Source organism: Danio aesculapii, chromosome 5, assembly GCF_903798145.1.
Source record: "Danio aesculapii chromosome 5, fDanAes4.1, whole genome shotgun sequence".
Taxonomy (NCBI): Eukaryota; Metazoa; Chordata; class Actinopteri; order Cypriniformes; family Danionidae; genus Danio; species Danio aesculapii.
The window spans coordinates 43,672,003-43,689,008 of NC_079439.1; the positions used below are offsets into that span (position 1 = coordinate 43,672,003).

Genomic DNA, 17,006 nt, shown 5'->3' on the forward strand with positions numbered 1-17,006 from the left:
CTTGTTCTCTTAACGAGTTATGGGTGTGTTTTGAGCATAACATGCATTAAATCAATCTGAGTCTCATCTCCCATTGCTTTTAGAAGTCAGTTGCATCGCACTATGGCGCATTCGCTCATTACATGGCGGACTTTTGTAAGTTGAAAAACTGAACGCTTCACTACAGAGAAAACAGTAAACAGACCATCTGTTTAAGATCATCTGTCATTTTATATTTATGTAGAAAATAATAATTTTTGGAACATTTTAATCCTTTATTTTTTTTCATATGTTAAGATATTTGTGCTTTGTTATACATCCTGTGTGTAGGCCTATTAAGCAATGTAGTTAAGCAATGTAGTACTCTTTAAATAATAAAAACTTTGCGCCATTGACAATACCAGCTTTTTGTTGGTCAATTGCGCTGTCTATTTCAGTTGCCTCAAAATAGCAATGTGCCAACAATGACACAATAACACACCTCCTTTTCAGACCAGTATGCCCATGAGTTTAAAAAGTGGTGCAAAAAGATTTGAAAATGAAAAAGAAACCTGCGCCCGTATGAAAATAGCAACAAATCACGCCCTACATGCCTTGCACCTGATTGCGTCGGGTGTATGATGGAAAGTTAAAGCGTGTTCGATGCGATCTGACCCTTAGTCTACTAACTCTACCCTAAAGGTCCTGGTGTACTTCAAACAAAACCAAAGAATGATCTGAAATGACATGATATCAAACAAAATTTAAAGAAAATAAAAAAGGGGGGTTCTTTTTGGCTCCTAAATACCTTTGAGCTACCATTGGCGATTATGCAGTCACTGGTTGAGTTCTGGACCTCCGCTTTCTTCGTTCCACAAGGGTCAAACAGGAGAATAAGATCCAAATGCAACCCTGAACACTACATGAATACAATGCAGAGTCAGGTAGCAAAGCTGGTACAGATGTATCCACACATGTACATTCACTCACCAAGAGATTTTAAAAACTTAGAGGAGGTCTCACACTGGACGAGAAGCCCACCTTGTCGTGACACCCCAGCGGCACCATTCAGTGTCTGTTCACAACAAATAGAAAAAGATGTGCTAGACCACGGTGGCGATTCTCATGGAGAAGGCTGTTTGCCAGATATTTATGAAACCGTTTTTCTCTCAGCCACCATTGTGTTTATGGGTACATGGAAGCAGCGTGACACATTTACAACCCCACCTACTACAGTGCGTGGGTGTGAGTGTTGAAAACATTTATACGTCACTCAGTTTTCTCAACCTTTTTTGCGCTCAAACGAAGAATGACAAAGAACTTAATTTGATGTACATACGAGCTTTAACAGTCTTATAACCCTCTACTAATACTCTACAGATCTACAGTATTTGACATATAGGCTAGTTGCAAACTTGCATATAACCATACCTCTCTATTAAGTCTACGCATTAAGGGATGCATAAACTTGAAAATAAAAGTGCTTTTCAAGCCTAAATTTTTCAATTGTGAGTCACATTTATTCTCCAGGGTTATACTCTGTAGAGTTAGCCAATAGGCATCTGTTTGAATTCTTAAACTGCATCACAGATAACAGTTTCTGATGGGGAAGCCAAAAGGTGCCAGATACAGGATTAATAATACCTGTCTGCATCTCTAAGAACACACAAAATGTTTTTAAAACACAATCAGTTGTATGATGGTAATCTGCTGTGGATATACCTTCAGCCTGACTGGCTAGAAGGAGTCAGCAGAAGAGGGATTAACTTGCTTCAATCTGTGGTCTACATCCAGAGTTGGGTGTAACACGTTCCACAGGAACACGTTACTGTATTTTAATTACATTTTTGGGGAACGCAGTAATGTAAAAAATTACATTTTACATTTGTGTAATTTAATTACAGTTACTAAAATCAATGTAATTGTGTTACTTACATTACAAATATAATATTTAGAAGAAAAAATGCTTCTTTTAAAGCATGTTTTCTGCTGCAACCTCAGTTAATAAGCATGCACTTTTAAATAGCTGGAGAATGCGAGCTAAAAAGCTGCTGACGAGAGTGGTTGCTTCTTCAAGTGGAAATAAAGACATTACATTGATTTCATTGAGCGTAAAAACTAAAATATTGCTGTGAAATGCAGTCTATGTCCAGTCTCTAAAGAACTTTTGACTGCTTTAAACTCGACCAGCAACTTGTTCAAGCATCAAGCAAAAACACGGCAGCCCAACTCAGCCTAAACAGGCTAAATTGGATTTTAAAAATTGGATCTAAATTTCCTCAGATAAACAGAAGACCCAAACACTGCAGTGTGTTTTCATACTGTGGATGTCAATGGTTACAGGTATCCAGTTTTCTTCATGTCTTCTTTTGTTTTTTTAAAAAAAAAAAAAAGACAAATGGGTTTGGAAAAAGTGAATGATGAGAGAATTTTAAGTTTTGGGTGAATTATCTTTTTAGCTACTTTGAATGTGTCAAGCTGCTGTGATCAACACATTGTAATGTTTTTCAGTGAATATTAAATTACTGAAAGAGCTGCAGAATATTTTGTATTTTCTAGGTATATTTTATATGTCTTAAAAGTAACTTCAAAGTAAAGTAATTAGTATTCTGATTACTTTTTACATGAAGTAATTAGTAATGTAATCAGATTAGAAATCAGTAATTTGTAATCGATTACTTGTTAAAAGTAACTTACCCAACACTGTCTACATCTGATCACAGGATTGAACCGCTAACCCACTATCATCTTCACATCTTTACAATGGTTACATTTTCTTCAAAATATCCTCTTTTGTGTTTAACAGAACAAGGGGAGAATGAGTGGAGAATTTTTGGGTGAACTGTCCCTTTAAATTCTGCTAAACTTCTTTTAAAAATGTACACGTTATCTGTCTATACTGTAGATTGATATTTTCCTGTCTTTGATGCATAACTCTAGCTCCAGATTGCCATACTTACGTCTGTGTCTAGATTTAATACATACTTGGAAAATTTCAAGTGCCTCCTGCAGCTCAGTCATACTTCCTCTAGAGGAGAACAACCTCTACCGGGTTTTCTCAGTGTGTGGAAACAGACTATTAGTCAGCCGGCCCACGTCACAGCATGTTTACATCGTCAGTCCTAGTTCTGAGATGCAATAGGGAGGGGGAGCTTCCCAAAACGTCCTATCCCAGCCCTGGTCTGTAATCTTCCAAGAATGACCATAAACAACAGCTCTTATTGCATGGCAACAGGACGCTCTCCAAAATGCACGCTTCCCATCGCTCAGTCCAAACACTTCAGAGATTGTGTACAAACAGAGGCCAGCAACCCTCAACAGCGGAGGATCACAGAGAAGATGGTCGGCACTTGACATAGAGCTATATTTGGTGTGGAAAGTTACCATACCTCTGATACAGAACGGGCAGCTGGTGAATCCTGGTGGTTGGCGAGGACAAGGAAAGGAAGGGTGCACAGCTGAGGATGCTGTAAGGCCAGGTGGAGCTCAGACCGGGATGCCTCCATCTCTTCATCTGATGCGGCACTGTTGAGGACAAACACCACTCCTTGGGATCCTTGATAATATCGGCTCCAGTACTTCTTAATGGTTTCAGCTCCTACACAGAGAGAAACAGTAATGATCAATCGTCTGTTCACATTCTGTTCAGGTGTAATCAAAAGCAAAATTCAGAGGTGAAATGAAGAAGTGGCTGCCTTGTAGTTCATTCATTCATTCATTTTCTTTTCGGCTTAGTCCCTTTATTAATCTGGGGTCGCCACAGCGGAATGAACCACCAACTTATCCAGCATTTGTTTTATGCAGCCAATGCCCTTCCAGCTGCAACCCATCACTGGGAAACACATACACACTTATTCTCACACACACATACACTACGGACAATTTAGCTTACCCAATTAACCTGTACCACATGTCTTTGGACTGTGGGGGAAACCCGAGCACATGGAGGAAACCCCCGCGAACGCAGGGAGAACATGCAAACTCCACACAGAAACGCCAACTGACCCAGCCGAGGCTCGAACCAGCGGCCTTCTTGCTGTGAGGTGACAGCACTACCTACTGCACCCCTGCGTCGCCCCTGCCTTGTAGTTCATGAGTGTAAATTCAAACTGAAATTATAATTCAAAACGAGCTTTCAGAATCAACGTGTTTGTATATTTAAGACATCAAACACAGGCAAAGCTTTCTGAAAAATATTTTTACTCCTTAAACTACACATATTTATTTAATAATCATAAAGATGAAATTGTAAAGCGGATTATATATATATATATATATATATATATATATATATATATATATAGGTTTTATTCATCTTCACAGCTTTTAAAGATTTTTTTAAATCTTCACTTTGTCTCAATTTTTATTTTAGCATCAAATTTTCATTTTCTTGCTTAAAAACAATTTTACATTCTTACATTTGAAAAGCAATTCTGTTAGTTTTCTTGATTAAAATTCAATTTATACTGAGGAACTGAACTGTAAAAACACACGCCTTTTTAGTCTACTTTTGAATGTGAAGCTCAGTCCTGGTTTATAAAGCCATATCAGTAGGCCCACACGTAATCTGCGCGCGCAGAATTCCGCAGATTTTCCGCAGATTTTTAGCCCATCATTAATTCTGTTTATTTACTTGAGTAAATGTGTGTAAATTTATATTTATTCAGTTTTACAAATTCATTACAGTAATATTATTGACTAAAATGAAAATGTTCATCTGATTTATTTACAATACAGTTTATTTACAGTCTTTTAGTAGATGTATTATATGAGAGACTTGCTTTGTTTACTAAATAAAGTGAATCTAATTGGATTTGCATTTTAAACCTTAAACAAAAGTTAAAAATATATTATTTAAGGTTTTAGTTATGATACTCCCAAATAATTCCGCAGAAATCCACAGATTTATACCAAAATTCTCAGCAGAAATGACAAAAAACGTCCGCAGATTCCGTCTGGCCCTACATATCAGGTCTTCCATTTTTGATATAGACTTCACATTCATAAATTAGGTCTTGCGCAAATCTGAAATATTGATGGGAGTTTTCAGAAAGGTCTCACAAAACGATTATGCACTAAAATATTTCTCATCCTGTTTCCTTATACTGTAGCAACAATTTGCTACAATGCTCTTCTTGATTTCCAAAATCTTAAGAACTTTCAAAATGAATCCATTAAGCTTACAGCACTAAACGTATCCAGAGGGGTCTCATTCAAAATCAAATGAGAGAAAAAAAAATGAAATAAATCATTAAGCATTATTCTGTCACAATAATAATCAAACCACAAGTCATGTAACTGTTGACAAATCCGGTGAGATCACAATGACGCAAGTTTGCAGGAAAACAGTGGTCCTGGTGTCTCAAAACAAAATCGTTTAGCAGAAACTGTGAGAAATAAATCACACCAGAGAAGAAGCATTTGGTTTGACTTGTCAGGCTAAAGTAGTGTAAAATAACAGCACGCAAGACTCCTGGGGAGATGCAAAACGCCAGTATGGTCATTAGATCAGTGTTTTCTAACACAGCCTTTTCGGAGTTTCCAGTTTAGTTTGAATATATAAGATTTGGTTCTGCTAACTCATGTGTCTGTGCAAGGAGATGAATGACATGAAAGAAAATGTTACACTATGAAAGAGAAAAATTTTTGTGATTACATGCTAATTATCAAGACAAGTGTGTCATCACAGGTATGAAAAATATGAAGCCATGCTTTGTTGAGCATTAAAGACATGTCAATTATTTTAATGACATCTTATTCAAAAAGACAGAATGGAGTAAATTCACAGCCTTTTATAGGAACAATACAATGTACTTGGGTTTCCTCTGAGAGTTTTAGTTGCCAGCTCAAATGTTTAGCAAATGTTTTGTTGGTTTATGTTCCACATATGGTTCTTTTTTAGAGCTATAAATTGATGGACATATATTCACTATGCCACAGTAGTTGTTTTTATTACACGGCTCTCTGGAACACTCGATTCTGATTTTGACAGTCTGTGGTCAACTGTTTACACTTTATGACTGCTAAACTGTATATTTGATCGTTGCCGGACAACCAATTTCCATGGCTGTGTATCACGGGTCTCCATTGCCTTTTTTTTCAATATCCTAAAATAATTTCAGCTCAAGCATCCATTTAGTTATTTATTTGGCAACATGCCATTTAACAAGTGGGATAATGCACAGACAGACAATCGTTTGCACAAAACGCTTTTGTGGTTTATTGTGGGATAATGACCCTCTTACTGGAGGTTACGCCTTCGGTGTAAGTTACAGTATCTGTGAATGAGACCAACATGCTCACAAAGTGAGTCATGCAATAATCTCTTGTCTTCATTTACACTGTAAAACTTCAAATGTTGTGAGGTAAAATGACCTTTTAAAAGAATTTATTTAATTCTCTAAAGAGTTACAAAAAGGTTTCTAATTATTTCATAATATTTTCACAAACATATTAAGCAGAAAATGGTTTTCAACAGTTTAATATACAGAAATGTTTCTTGAGTAATCTCTGATGTATCATGTGACTCTGAGGACTGGAGTAATGAGAATGAAAATACATAATTGACATCACAAGAATAAATTAAATTGATCTTCAGTGAGCCAAATACATCCTTACAGACATGTTTAAAAATCTCACGGAGCCCAAACTCTTCAACAACAGTGTGCATCATGTACACAAAAAAAGTTTCACCTAATTTCAGACCAATTTCGAGCAAACCTAAAGTTAATACGCAGGTCTAGGAAGTATTTTAGGACTTTTAAAAGAATTTTTGCATGTTTCTGTCCAAAATTTGGGATTAATTCTTAGAGTTTGGTTTAAAAGCAATGGAGAAGCATTAACCAAAGCTGTATACTACACTCTTACTGCCAGGTGAAAGCATCATCAATTTAGCCAAAATGCTTAAGAAACCAACATTCAAGGATCAGGGAATATGTTTTGTTTTTCTTCTCTATGGAGTTCAGTGGGTGTACTGTAGATTGACAGCGGGCCTGCACATCCCCTTTGGATCGGTGTGCTTCATATTAGCGATCAGTGGAGCACATGTCCCGTACCCATCTATCATCATATTGACATCTTCTGCCACCTATTGGTCAATGGCCCTCTCAGGATGTTAAACTTTAATTTACTGGAAAAACGTACTCAGAAGCATCTCATAAAATCATTCAAAGCACATTCTGGTTTTGTTCAGACAGAATAATGGAGTGCCCGCTGTGCATGCTGTGTGATGTTGCAGAGCACCATTATGTAAGACATATGTGAGACTAGAAAAACGAAATTTAGCAAAAACAATCTACTCCTATGACCTGTTATTTTGACCTGCCAAGAGAGATGCAGAAATGTTGAAACAGTCTGTCTTGGCTGCTCGTCTGTCCACATCTCCAGGGTATAGTGTTTCATCTTAACTCATTAAATGTCCATCATTTCAGTCTGGATCATATAAGACAGCTTGGGTCTTGAAATGCCTTTCCACAGCTCAGATCCAGGTCATGGTATCCAGCTCGAAAGCATCTAACCACAGGCAGCAGACAGTACAAACAACCGAGCATAACCGAGTCTTAGGTTTCTTTTCTCTTTAAATATAAATGAGTAAAATACTTTGGCAGTATTTAATGTAACCCACACTTCATTCCTACATTATTTGTGTGCTATTTACATTAACATTCAAAAAGTTTGAGGTCAGTACGTATTTTTAAAGCATTGATAATAATCTGACATGTTCCTTGAACACTAAATGTGTTAAAATGATTACTGAAGGATCGTGTGACACTGAAGACCGCAATAATGACTGCTGAAAAATTCAGCTTTGTAACTGCAAGAATAAATTACATCAAACAATATTTTCAAATAAAAATGAGCTGATGCAGCCTTGGTGAACACAGGAGATTTCTTTAAAAATATAACCATTCCAAAGGTTTGAACTTTTGCTTTATATTATCACACAAGACCCTGCATTTGTAAAACAATTCTGTTACCAAAGAGTTTAACGCTGCATTTATAACCAGTTACTTTGCATTTTTTGTTGGTGAACAAACTAAGATATACATAACTTTTAAACAATGTCTTATCAGACACAAAATAAGCTTCCAGAATAACACATTTACACATTATTTTAAACGCATGTTGTACCCCTCTACAAATTAACTTTTCTGAGGGTATATCAGGTGCTTAAAGCAAAGCAAACCTCCTTCAATGTGGGTTTTTCTGAGACTGATCAAATGTTATATCTGAATGTTCAGTTTAAAACTACTGAATTATAATCCTTAAAAAATTGTACTCATCGTCTGCTCTCCAGCTGGTTCAGAACCCTGTGGAGAGATCTTTCTGCAAATGCAAGACACATCAGTGTCCCTGATGTCATCATTATATTCTCATGATTGTTTATCTCATAAATTGAAAGAAATTTTGTGGAAACCGAATAACGATAGAGCTACAGTGGCCACATATCAGTCATTAGGCACTGCATTAGTGTAATCATGGGAAATCATGACAGCTGTATTTGTCATTGCTAAATATGTTCAATGAGTTACCGCATTCTAAGTGTAAAGCCACGGTCATACTGCACTTTTTGACCCATAAACTTCCAATCATATGGATGTGAATGCGGCAGAACGGAAACGTAAGCTTGTGCGACAAGTTTCGCATGTTTGGAAAATCGCATCACATGCTTGCGTGAGACCAATAGAAGATCAAAACATGACCTCTCTGTACAGAAATTTTAAATATGGAGCAATCGCTTTCTTTTTTAATGTCTGATCATCTTGTTTAATCGGGCACCTTTTTGCAGCACTGTACAATAGAATTTCATATGCTCAAACTCTAGTGTGACCACAGCCTAAGAATGATGGACAAAATCAAGAGATTAATTTGGTCTGATTTGGCAAGAGCAACTCAGCCTTAGCCGGACATTCCAAAAAATGCACAGAATAATCCAAATATTTGTGACTCTGGTGAAAATGTGTTTGAAGATTTGGAAAGTTATGAAAAAAAACATTTTGATTCCGAACCACTTGTAAATGGGTCAAAGTGAATGAATGTGTTACTCTGAATGTGTTACACTGTTACAAACAGATGTAATTGCACTGGGGCACAACATGATCTTTGGATCATCTCGATACATGCAGAAGGACATGATGCTCACGTTAGGGCTGCACGATAACAGAAAAATTATAATCATGATTATTTTGCTCAAATTGTTAGTCCCGATTAATAATGACGATTATTCCTTTGTATATATAATATAATATAATATAATATAATATAATATAATATAATATAATATAATATAATATAATATAATATAATATAATATAACATAATATAATATAATATAACATAATATAACATAATATAACATAATATAACATAATATAATATAACATAATATAACATAATATAACATTATATAACATAACATAATATAACATAACATATAATATAATATAATATAATATAATATAATATAATATAATATAATATAATATAATATAATATAATATAATATAATATAATATAATATAATATAATATAATATAAAATAACATAATATAACAAAATATAACATAATATAATATAACATAATATAACATAATATAACATAACATAACATAACATAATATAATATAATATAATATAATATAATATAATATAAAATAACATAATATAACATAATATAACATAATATAACATAACATAACATAACATAATATAATATAATATAATATAATATAATATAATATAATATAATATAATATAATATAATATAAAATAACATAATATAACATAATATAATATAATATAATATAATATAATATAACATAATATAACATAACATAATATAACATAATATAACATAACATAATATAATATAACATAATATAACATAACATAACATAACATAATATAATATAATATAATATAATATAATATAACATAATATAACATAACATAACATAATATAACATAACATAACATAATATAACATAACATAACATAACATAATATAATATAACATAACATAACATAACATAATATAATATAACATAACATAACATAATATAATATAATATAATATAACATAACATAATATAATATAACATAATATAACATAATATAACATAATATAACATAATATAACATAATATAATATAATATAATATAATATAATATAATATAATATAATATAATATAATATAATATAATATAATATAATATAATATAATATAACATAATATAACATAACATAACATAATATAATATAACATAATATAACATAATATAATATAATATAACATAATATAACATAACATAACATAATATAATATAATATAATATAATATAATATAATATAATATAATATAATATAATATAACATAATATAACATAACATAACATAACATAATATAATATAATATAATATAACATAATATAACATAATATAATATAATATAATATAATATAATATAACATAATATAACATAATATAATATAATATAATATAATATAATATAATATAATATAATATAATATAATATAATATAACATAATATAACATAATATAATATAATATAATATAATATAATATAACATAACATAACATAATATAATATAATATAACATAATATAACATAATATAATATAATATAATATAATATAATATAATATAAAATAATATAATATAATATAATATAACATAATATAACATAATATAACATAATATAACATAACATAACATAACATAATATAATATAACATAATATAACATAATATAATATAATATAATATAATATAAAATAATATAATATAATATAATATAATATAACATAATATAACATAATATAACATAATATAACATAACATAACATAACATAATATAATATAATATAATATAATATAATATAACATTATATGATATAACATAATATAACATAATATAACGTAACATAACATAACATAATATAATATAATATAATATAATATAATATAATATAATATAATATAATATAATATAATATAATATAATATAATATAACATAATATGATATAACATAATATAACATAATATAACATAACATAACATAATATAATATAATATAATGCAATATAATATAATATAATATAATATAATATATTCTTATTAAACTTTACAGCCACAAATATAAAAAAACAGAACTTGAAATAAAACTGGGCAGGGATTAGATACTTAGATTAAGAATTGTATACTTGTTATATAATTTAAATTTTGATTCCTCTTGTCCAATTTCTACATGCACATTTTTTCAATCACTACTCTGCCAGGAACTTTGCCACTGGAGAGCACCTTCAATAACAAACTAAACATTTGTTTAGAGTTGGAGTTGGAGATGTGCTCAAAAGTGTGGCTATGTGGTGAAAAACTATGGCAAAGCTAAGTGTAATTATTGTAATAAACTAATAAGTTACAAAGCAGGGTGTCGCGAGCAACACGACAAAGCATCTGCGGTTGGTTCACATACTTCACAATCGAATTAATGGCGTGTTAGGTTTATTGTGTATGCCGGATGCAACCAACAGGACTTGTGCATTTTAGTTTAACTTTTTGAGCGTGCTGAGCAGTTAAGTGTTTTATTTAAATATCTTTTCAAGAGTTCACACTTAGCTGATGATTGGTAATAAACTTGTTTGGCATGCTGTCCCTGAGCTCATAAGATCCTCGAGCCCGGGTCTCCCTTCCGTTTGCAGGGCGAGAGGGGAGTTTGAGCTCAGGTAGATCTCGAGAACTTCCCTGCTGTATTAACTAATGAACAGATAGTGATTTCTCTTGAGAGATAACTACTTACTAGGTGCATGTCTATAGTGCCGATTTGGATTAGTCAATTAACTTAAGTTGCATGTTTTTGGACGGTAAGAGGAAACCGGGGAACCTGGGGGAAACCCACGTGAGCACGTGGAGAACGTGTAAACTCTGCACAGAAACGTTGGCTGGCTTGGTAAGGACTAGAACCAGTGACGTTCTTGCTGTGAGGCAACAGTGCTAACCACTGGGCCACCATGCCACCCATCTAGGAATGGAGGAGGAGTAGGGGTGGAAGGGGGGACTCTTCAAAACGAAGATGGTTGTTATATGGAACTTAGGGTATTTATTGTGACTTAGGAATTGTCTGATAGGTAAATCATAAATTGAATAATGCGGGACCAGCCGCAAGCAATCATAAGCACTTGATCCTCTCGAAATTAGTTTATAAAGAAACTTCACAAGGTGTGATGCATGTGTTGCATGTGTTTTTTTGCACACACGATCAATTCCTAATCCTTTGCATAAAGTTTTTAACCAAAAGACAGGAAATTTTATTACTTTCGATGTGCTAAAATATTTGTGAAACGAATGCTATTTTTAAAAAAGCATTTATACATATTAAAACTGTGACACTGAATAAAGTGCATGGTCTAATCGGAAATAAAGGAAATTGCACAAAAAAATGCATAAAATAGACTAGTTTTTATAGTGAGTTTAATTGATCTGAAACTTTTAATTACATTTTCTTTCCTAGTAAATAATAAAAGTTGCATCAGATTGATGAAAACAAACCTGAATACCCACGTGAACAGGGCCACGATGACTTTTCTTTATACATTGAAACAATTGGATACAGTGTTTTCTGTCTACATGACTGGCAAACACGTCAGAAAAAACTGCTGAATATTAAGTTAACTTAGAAAAGAAATGTTGTCTGGTTTAGTGATGTTCGTAATGCATAGAAAAATGCAAAGCGGCATTCTCCTGAGCTCATTAACCCACTGATAACAGCCACCTTGTGATGGCTTTTAAGGTGGTTAATGAGGTTTTTTGTGTTACCTTGGGAAGTTTGGACTGAACAGGAGCAAAAGCTACCTGATCAACATTGCATTCCTCTAAAAAAGCACTTGAAATCTGGACAGTCACTTCATGCTTGTGATGTGGTACAATCAGCAAACTCCACCCATTAAAATAACGGCTTGGTCTTTACACTGTAAAATCGCGATGATATTTAATTATTGATCGTGGGCCACAAATATCGTTATTGTGATAAAATATCGTTATCGTGATAAAATATCGTTATCGTGATAATAATACGATTAATCGTGCAGCCCTAGCACACGTCTGAGGAATTCACAGAGATCAAATGCTCCTTTTAAAGCAAAAGAGAAACAAACTTTTAAAAAAATGTGAAATTCATAATTATTTCTTTTAAAATAGTTCAATAAGATATTTATGTTTAAATATGGAATGCCAGATACTTTGGCATGTTTTATGCAGTGGATGCCGTTCTTGCAGAACAGTAAAAAGGGTTCTGTATAGCTTTTAGTTTTATCTTATGGTTGATAATAATAGTATAAAAACAGTACATTAGTTCCAGGAGTTAAATCCAAGAGAGTTGTACAAACTGCAGAAATATTAGCTGATTTATATTTCTGTATGAATACATTGTATTATGTATGAATTTTCCGTTTTTTTATTAGAAGGACTTAAAGGCTTGGAAGCCCCCTTTCTAGGTATCCTAAAAAACAATTTGCAATATAAATGTAAACATATAAACATTTTTGCTAGTAGTCAAGACCTTAGACCCAACTGTATGTTACATGCTTTTCCAAATGTGCAGAACAAGCAACTTCGATGTTCAATAAAATCCAATATAAAAAATCCTAAATAATATTTATATTGAATAAATAACTATAACAATAACTTACACACTACCAGAAAACAACACGTAACAAAAACAATATCCAGATGGTATGAAAATTCATGCTGTCCAAATCAAAGTGATCACCTGATTGTAAGATACTCAAGTGTAACCAGGGCGATATATAACACAGATGGCTGTAATAACTACTCACGCACTGAAATACGCATGCTGACTCAGTCATTTGACATTAAGAGTTTAGAGAAAAAACAATCAGTACACTGTTTGGTCTGTGCCTAAAATGAAGTGGTAAGGAAATGAATAACATTGTCTGACATTCACAGCAAGGGCTATCATCACACATAAAGTCACATCTAATCTCCTTTGACGTCATTGTCACTGGAGAGGGCTCCATTAACAGATGCCTCCTCACTGTGCCAGTCATGCCTCACACCTAGCGGACATACTGCTAACACACACAGGGCATTGCTGGCCTTTGTGTCAAAAGGGTAACAGACACGGAGTGCCGTTTTGCCATCAGGGCGGATTATTACACGGATGAGGGAAGCAGTTTGTTAACCGCACCCGGACGACAGACTTCAGGCCACGAGCTGTGTGACAAACTGCCGATATGTCACTATGGCAAATGCTCACAGTTCACATTCAGAACTTTCTCACATTCATATTCATCCCTCCTGTCATTCTACAGTTTATCTAGCACCAATCTTTAGAGATTTGTTCATTCTCATGCTGTCTGTAAGTCATGTCAATCATTTTCATGGCTGAATACTAGTGTAAGCTGTAGTTCTTTTTAAGACAGACATTTTATTTTCATTGGTGGAAGTAAATGGTTATTGGACATACATACAGTACCTTTTTTTATAGTGATTTCTGATTAAACATTTAAATTTATTTACACCGCAAGGCCTGAGCCGTTTTTACAACTCTTACTGATGGTTACACTGACAGAAAAAATCTTGCAAATGCATTACCCATTAAAAAAAAGACAATCTTTTAATTATTTGGACTGCCTTTAGCTTTGATCACAGCACACATTCACCATGGCATCATTTCATTTCAATATGCTGCTGCAATGTCATATCATTTATTCCCATCCAGAGTTGCATTATTTTTCGCCAAGATCTTGTATTAATGATAAGAGTCAGATCTCTGCGCAAAGTGTTCTCCAGCATATTCCAAAAATTCTCAATAGGGTTATAGTCTGGACTCTACGGAGGCCAATCCATGTGTAAAAATGATGTCTCATGCTCTTTGAACCACTCTTTCACAATTTGAGTGCAATGAATGCAGGCATCTTGAAATATGGCCATGACAACAGGGAAGAAAAAGTCTATTAACTTTATTCTTTGGACCCAAAATTTGCTAGAACCTAGACCCTAATCATGTCGGAATGACACTTTGGAAATTGCTAGATGACCAATCATTCTGAAGAGTAAAACAATGTGGCAATGAATGTCTATAAATTGCCAGAGTGCAGCTTCCACATGTGCGGCTAATTAGCTGAGTATAATCAGCTGAGTATAAAGCCACCACCTGTAGGAGAGCATACCAGACTTTTCACTTCAGAAGACTCATGAGCAGCTGAAGAGACATAATCTGTGTTCCAGAAAGACCAGCAAAATGTCACAAAAGAGCAGTTTTAATAAAAAAGAAGATTTCCCATAAAAAAAGCATCTTTTTCATGATGTCATTCTGACCATGTGTTTCTTGGTGCGATGGTTTGTGGCAGCTGAGATTGTGGCATGCTCTTGCAAAAGGCTTCCACCCTCCAGGCGTGCAGAGCAAGGCCTAAAACCTGGCAAAGTCTAGATCAGATAAGCAGCCGGTCGGAAGTGCGATACGTACATCAATTATAGTAGCATTTTTTATGACATTGTATAACAATAATTAATATTTTTACAGTACTTGTGATGGTTGAGTTTAGGGTTGGGGTGGGGGTAGACGTTAAAAATACAATTTATTGGGTAATGTAATAGATAGCATAAATAATACTTGGTACAACTACTGTTTTTTACGTTAATGTGACAGTTGGGTTTAGGGTTAGGGTAGACATTAATAAAATACAAAAAATGGGAAAAGTAATAAATAATATAAATTATTCTGGTTCACTTCCCGCCGCAACCATATCCGATCTCGCAACAACCCTTGAACCAAGAGTTGGACATGATGCACGTGCTTTCCCGAGCTGCTTTAGTGGTAGGACAGGAGGTTTCACCACCCCCGGACTGACACCACTCCCACCATCCCCAGACCAACTATATGGGTGTTACATGAGGCTAATAATAAGGGTAAACCCTCCAAGTCCCACATCCCCTTCTTCCCAGAGGTGCACAATGAGCTCACAAAGACATTGAGGGCGCCTTCCTCCATTTGGTCTATGTGCACACAAGGGGGCATGAAGCTATCTCCTAGGTGGAGCGCGACACACCCATATCCCATACTGGTCTATTTTGTGAATTCTTGGCAGTGAAGGAGCAGTTGAGTGCGTTGGGGCAGGTCATCTACCGACAGGTTTGGAAAACTGCTTCTTGTCCGGTCCCTTCCAACTCAACATCTCCTCACAGAGGGCGCCCAGCTTCAAGACCTGCTCTGCAAGCACAGCCCTCTCCACCGGCTAAGCGGCAACGTCAGCGTTTGTGCCAATGGTGTCACTCGAATGGGCTCTGCCAGCCTGGTTAGCACTATGGTGTCTCATTCAGACAATCAGACTCGGCCAATCAATTCAATTCACCAAACGGCCCCACAAGTTAACAGGCATGTATTTCACTGCGATCAATCTCGTCTCCGCCCCTGTCTTGTGCAAGAAGATTGCTGTCCTCCAGTCAAAAGATGCAATTGAGCCGGTCCCTCTAGCAAGAGATGAATTTTATCCTAAATCTGTGCATTCAGAACCACTATCTGCACAAAATACTGTTCAGAATGCTTGCACAGAAGTGCATCCTCCGATGTGTTCATCCTTGGAATTGGTTTACAGCACTAGACCTGAAGGACAGTTTGGTTTCACCAAACTCATCAAGGGTGCCCCAGTGCTTATTTACAAGCTTAATTATCTCGACAACTGGCTCCAGCACCTCGACCAGTTAAGGCTTCGGGTAAACCAAGAAAAGAGCAAGCTCGCCACCAGGCAGAGGATCTCTTAACTCAGGATGAAGCTGAACTCAATCTCCATGACTATGCACCTTACCAAAGAGCCTGCCAGGCTGATGCTGACCTGTCTAAAAGAGTTTGGCAGGAATACAGTGGTCCCATGGAATCTTTTCAGAGGCTCCTGGGAAATATGGCTCCCGCAGCCACTATTTTGTTGCTTGGATTGCTCCATATGAGACCACATCATCGCTGGCTTGACAATCGGGCCCCCAGATGGGCATGGCCCTTGGGCATGCATCG

The 17,006-nt window shown here is 34.5% G+C and overlaps 1 protein-coding gene across 1 annotated transcript in view; it reads right to left on the reverse strand.

Moving 5' to 3' along the window:
• The window catches only part of arl15a (ADP-ribosylation factor-like 15a), a 147,554-nt gene that overhangs the window by 78,243 nt on the left and 52,305 nt on the right, over positions 1-17,006 (reverse strand). The window contains exon 4 of the mRNA XM_056458276.1: positions 3,348-3,556. Within this exon, the coding sequence (XP_056314251.1) occupies positions 3,348-3,556 (209 nt within the window). The remainder of the gene's footprint in view (positions 1-3,347; positions 3,557-17,006) is intronic.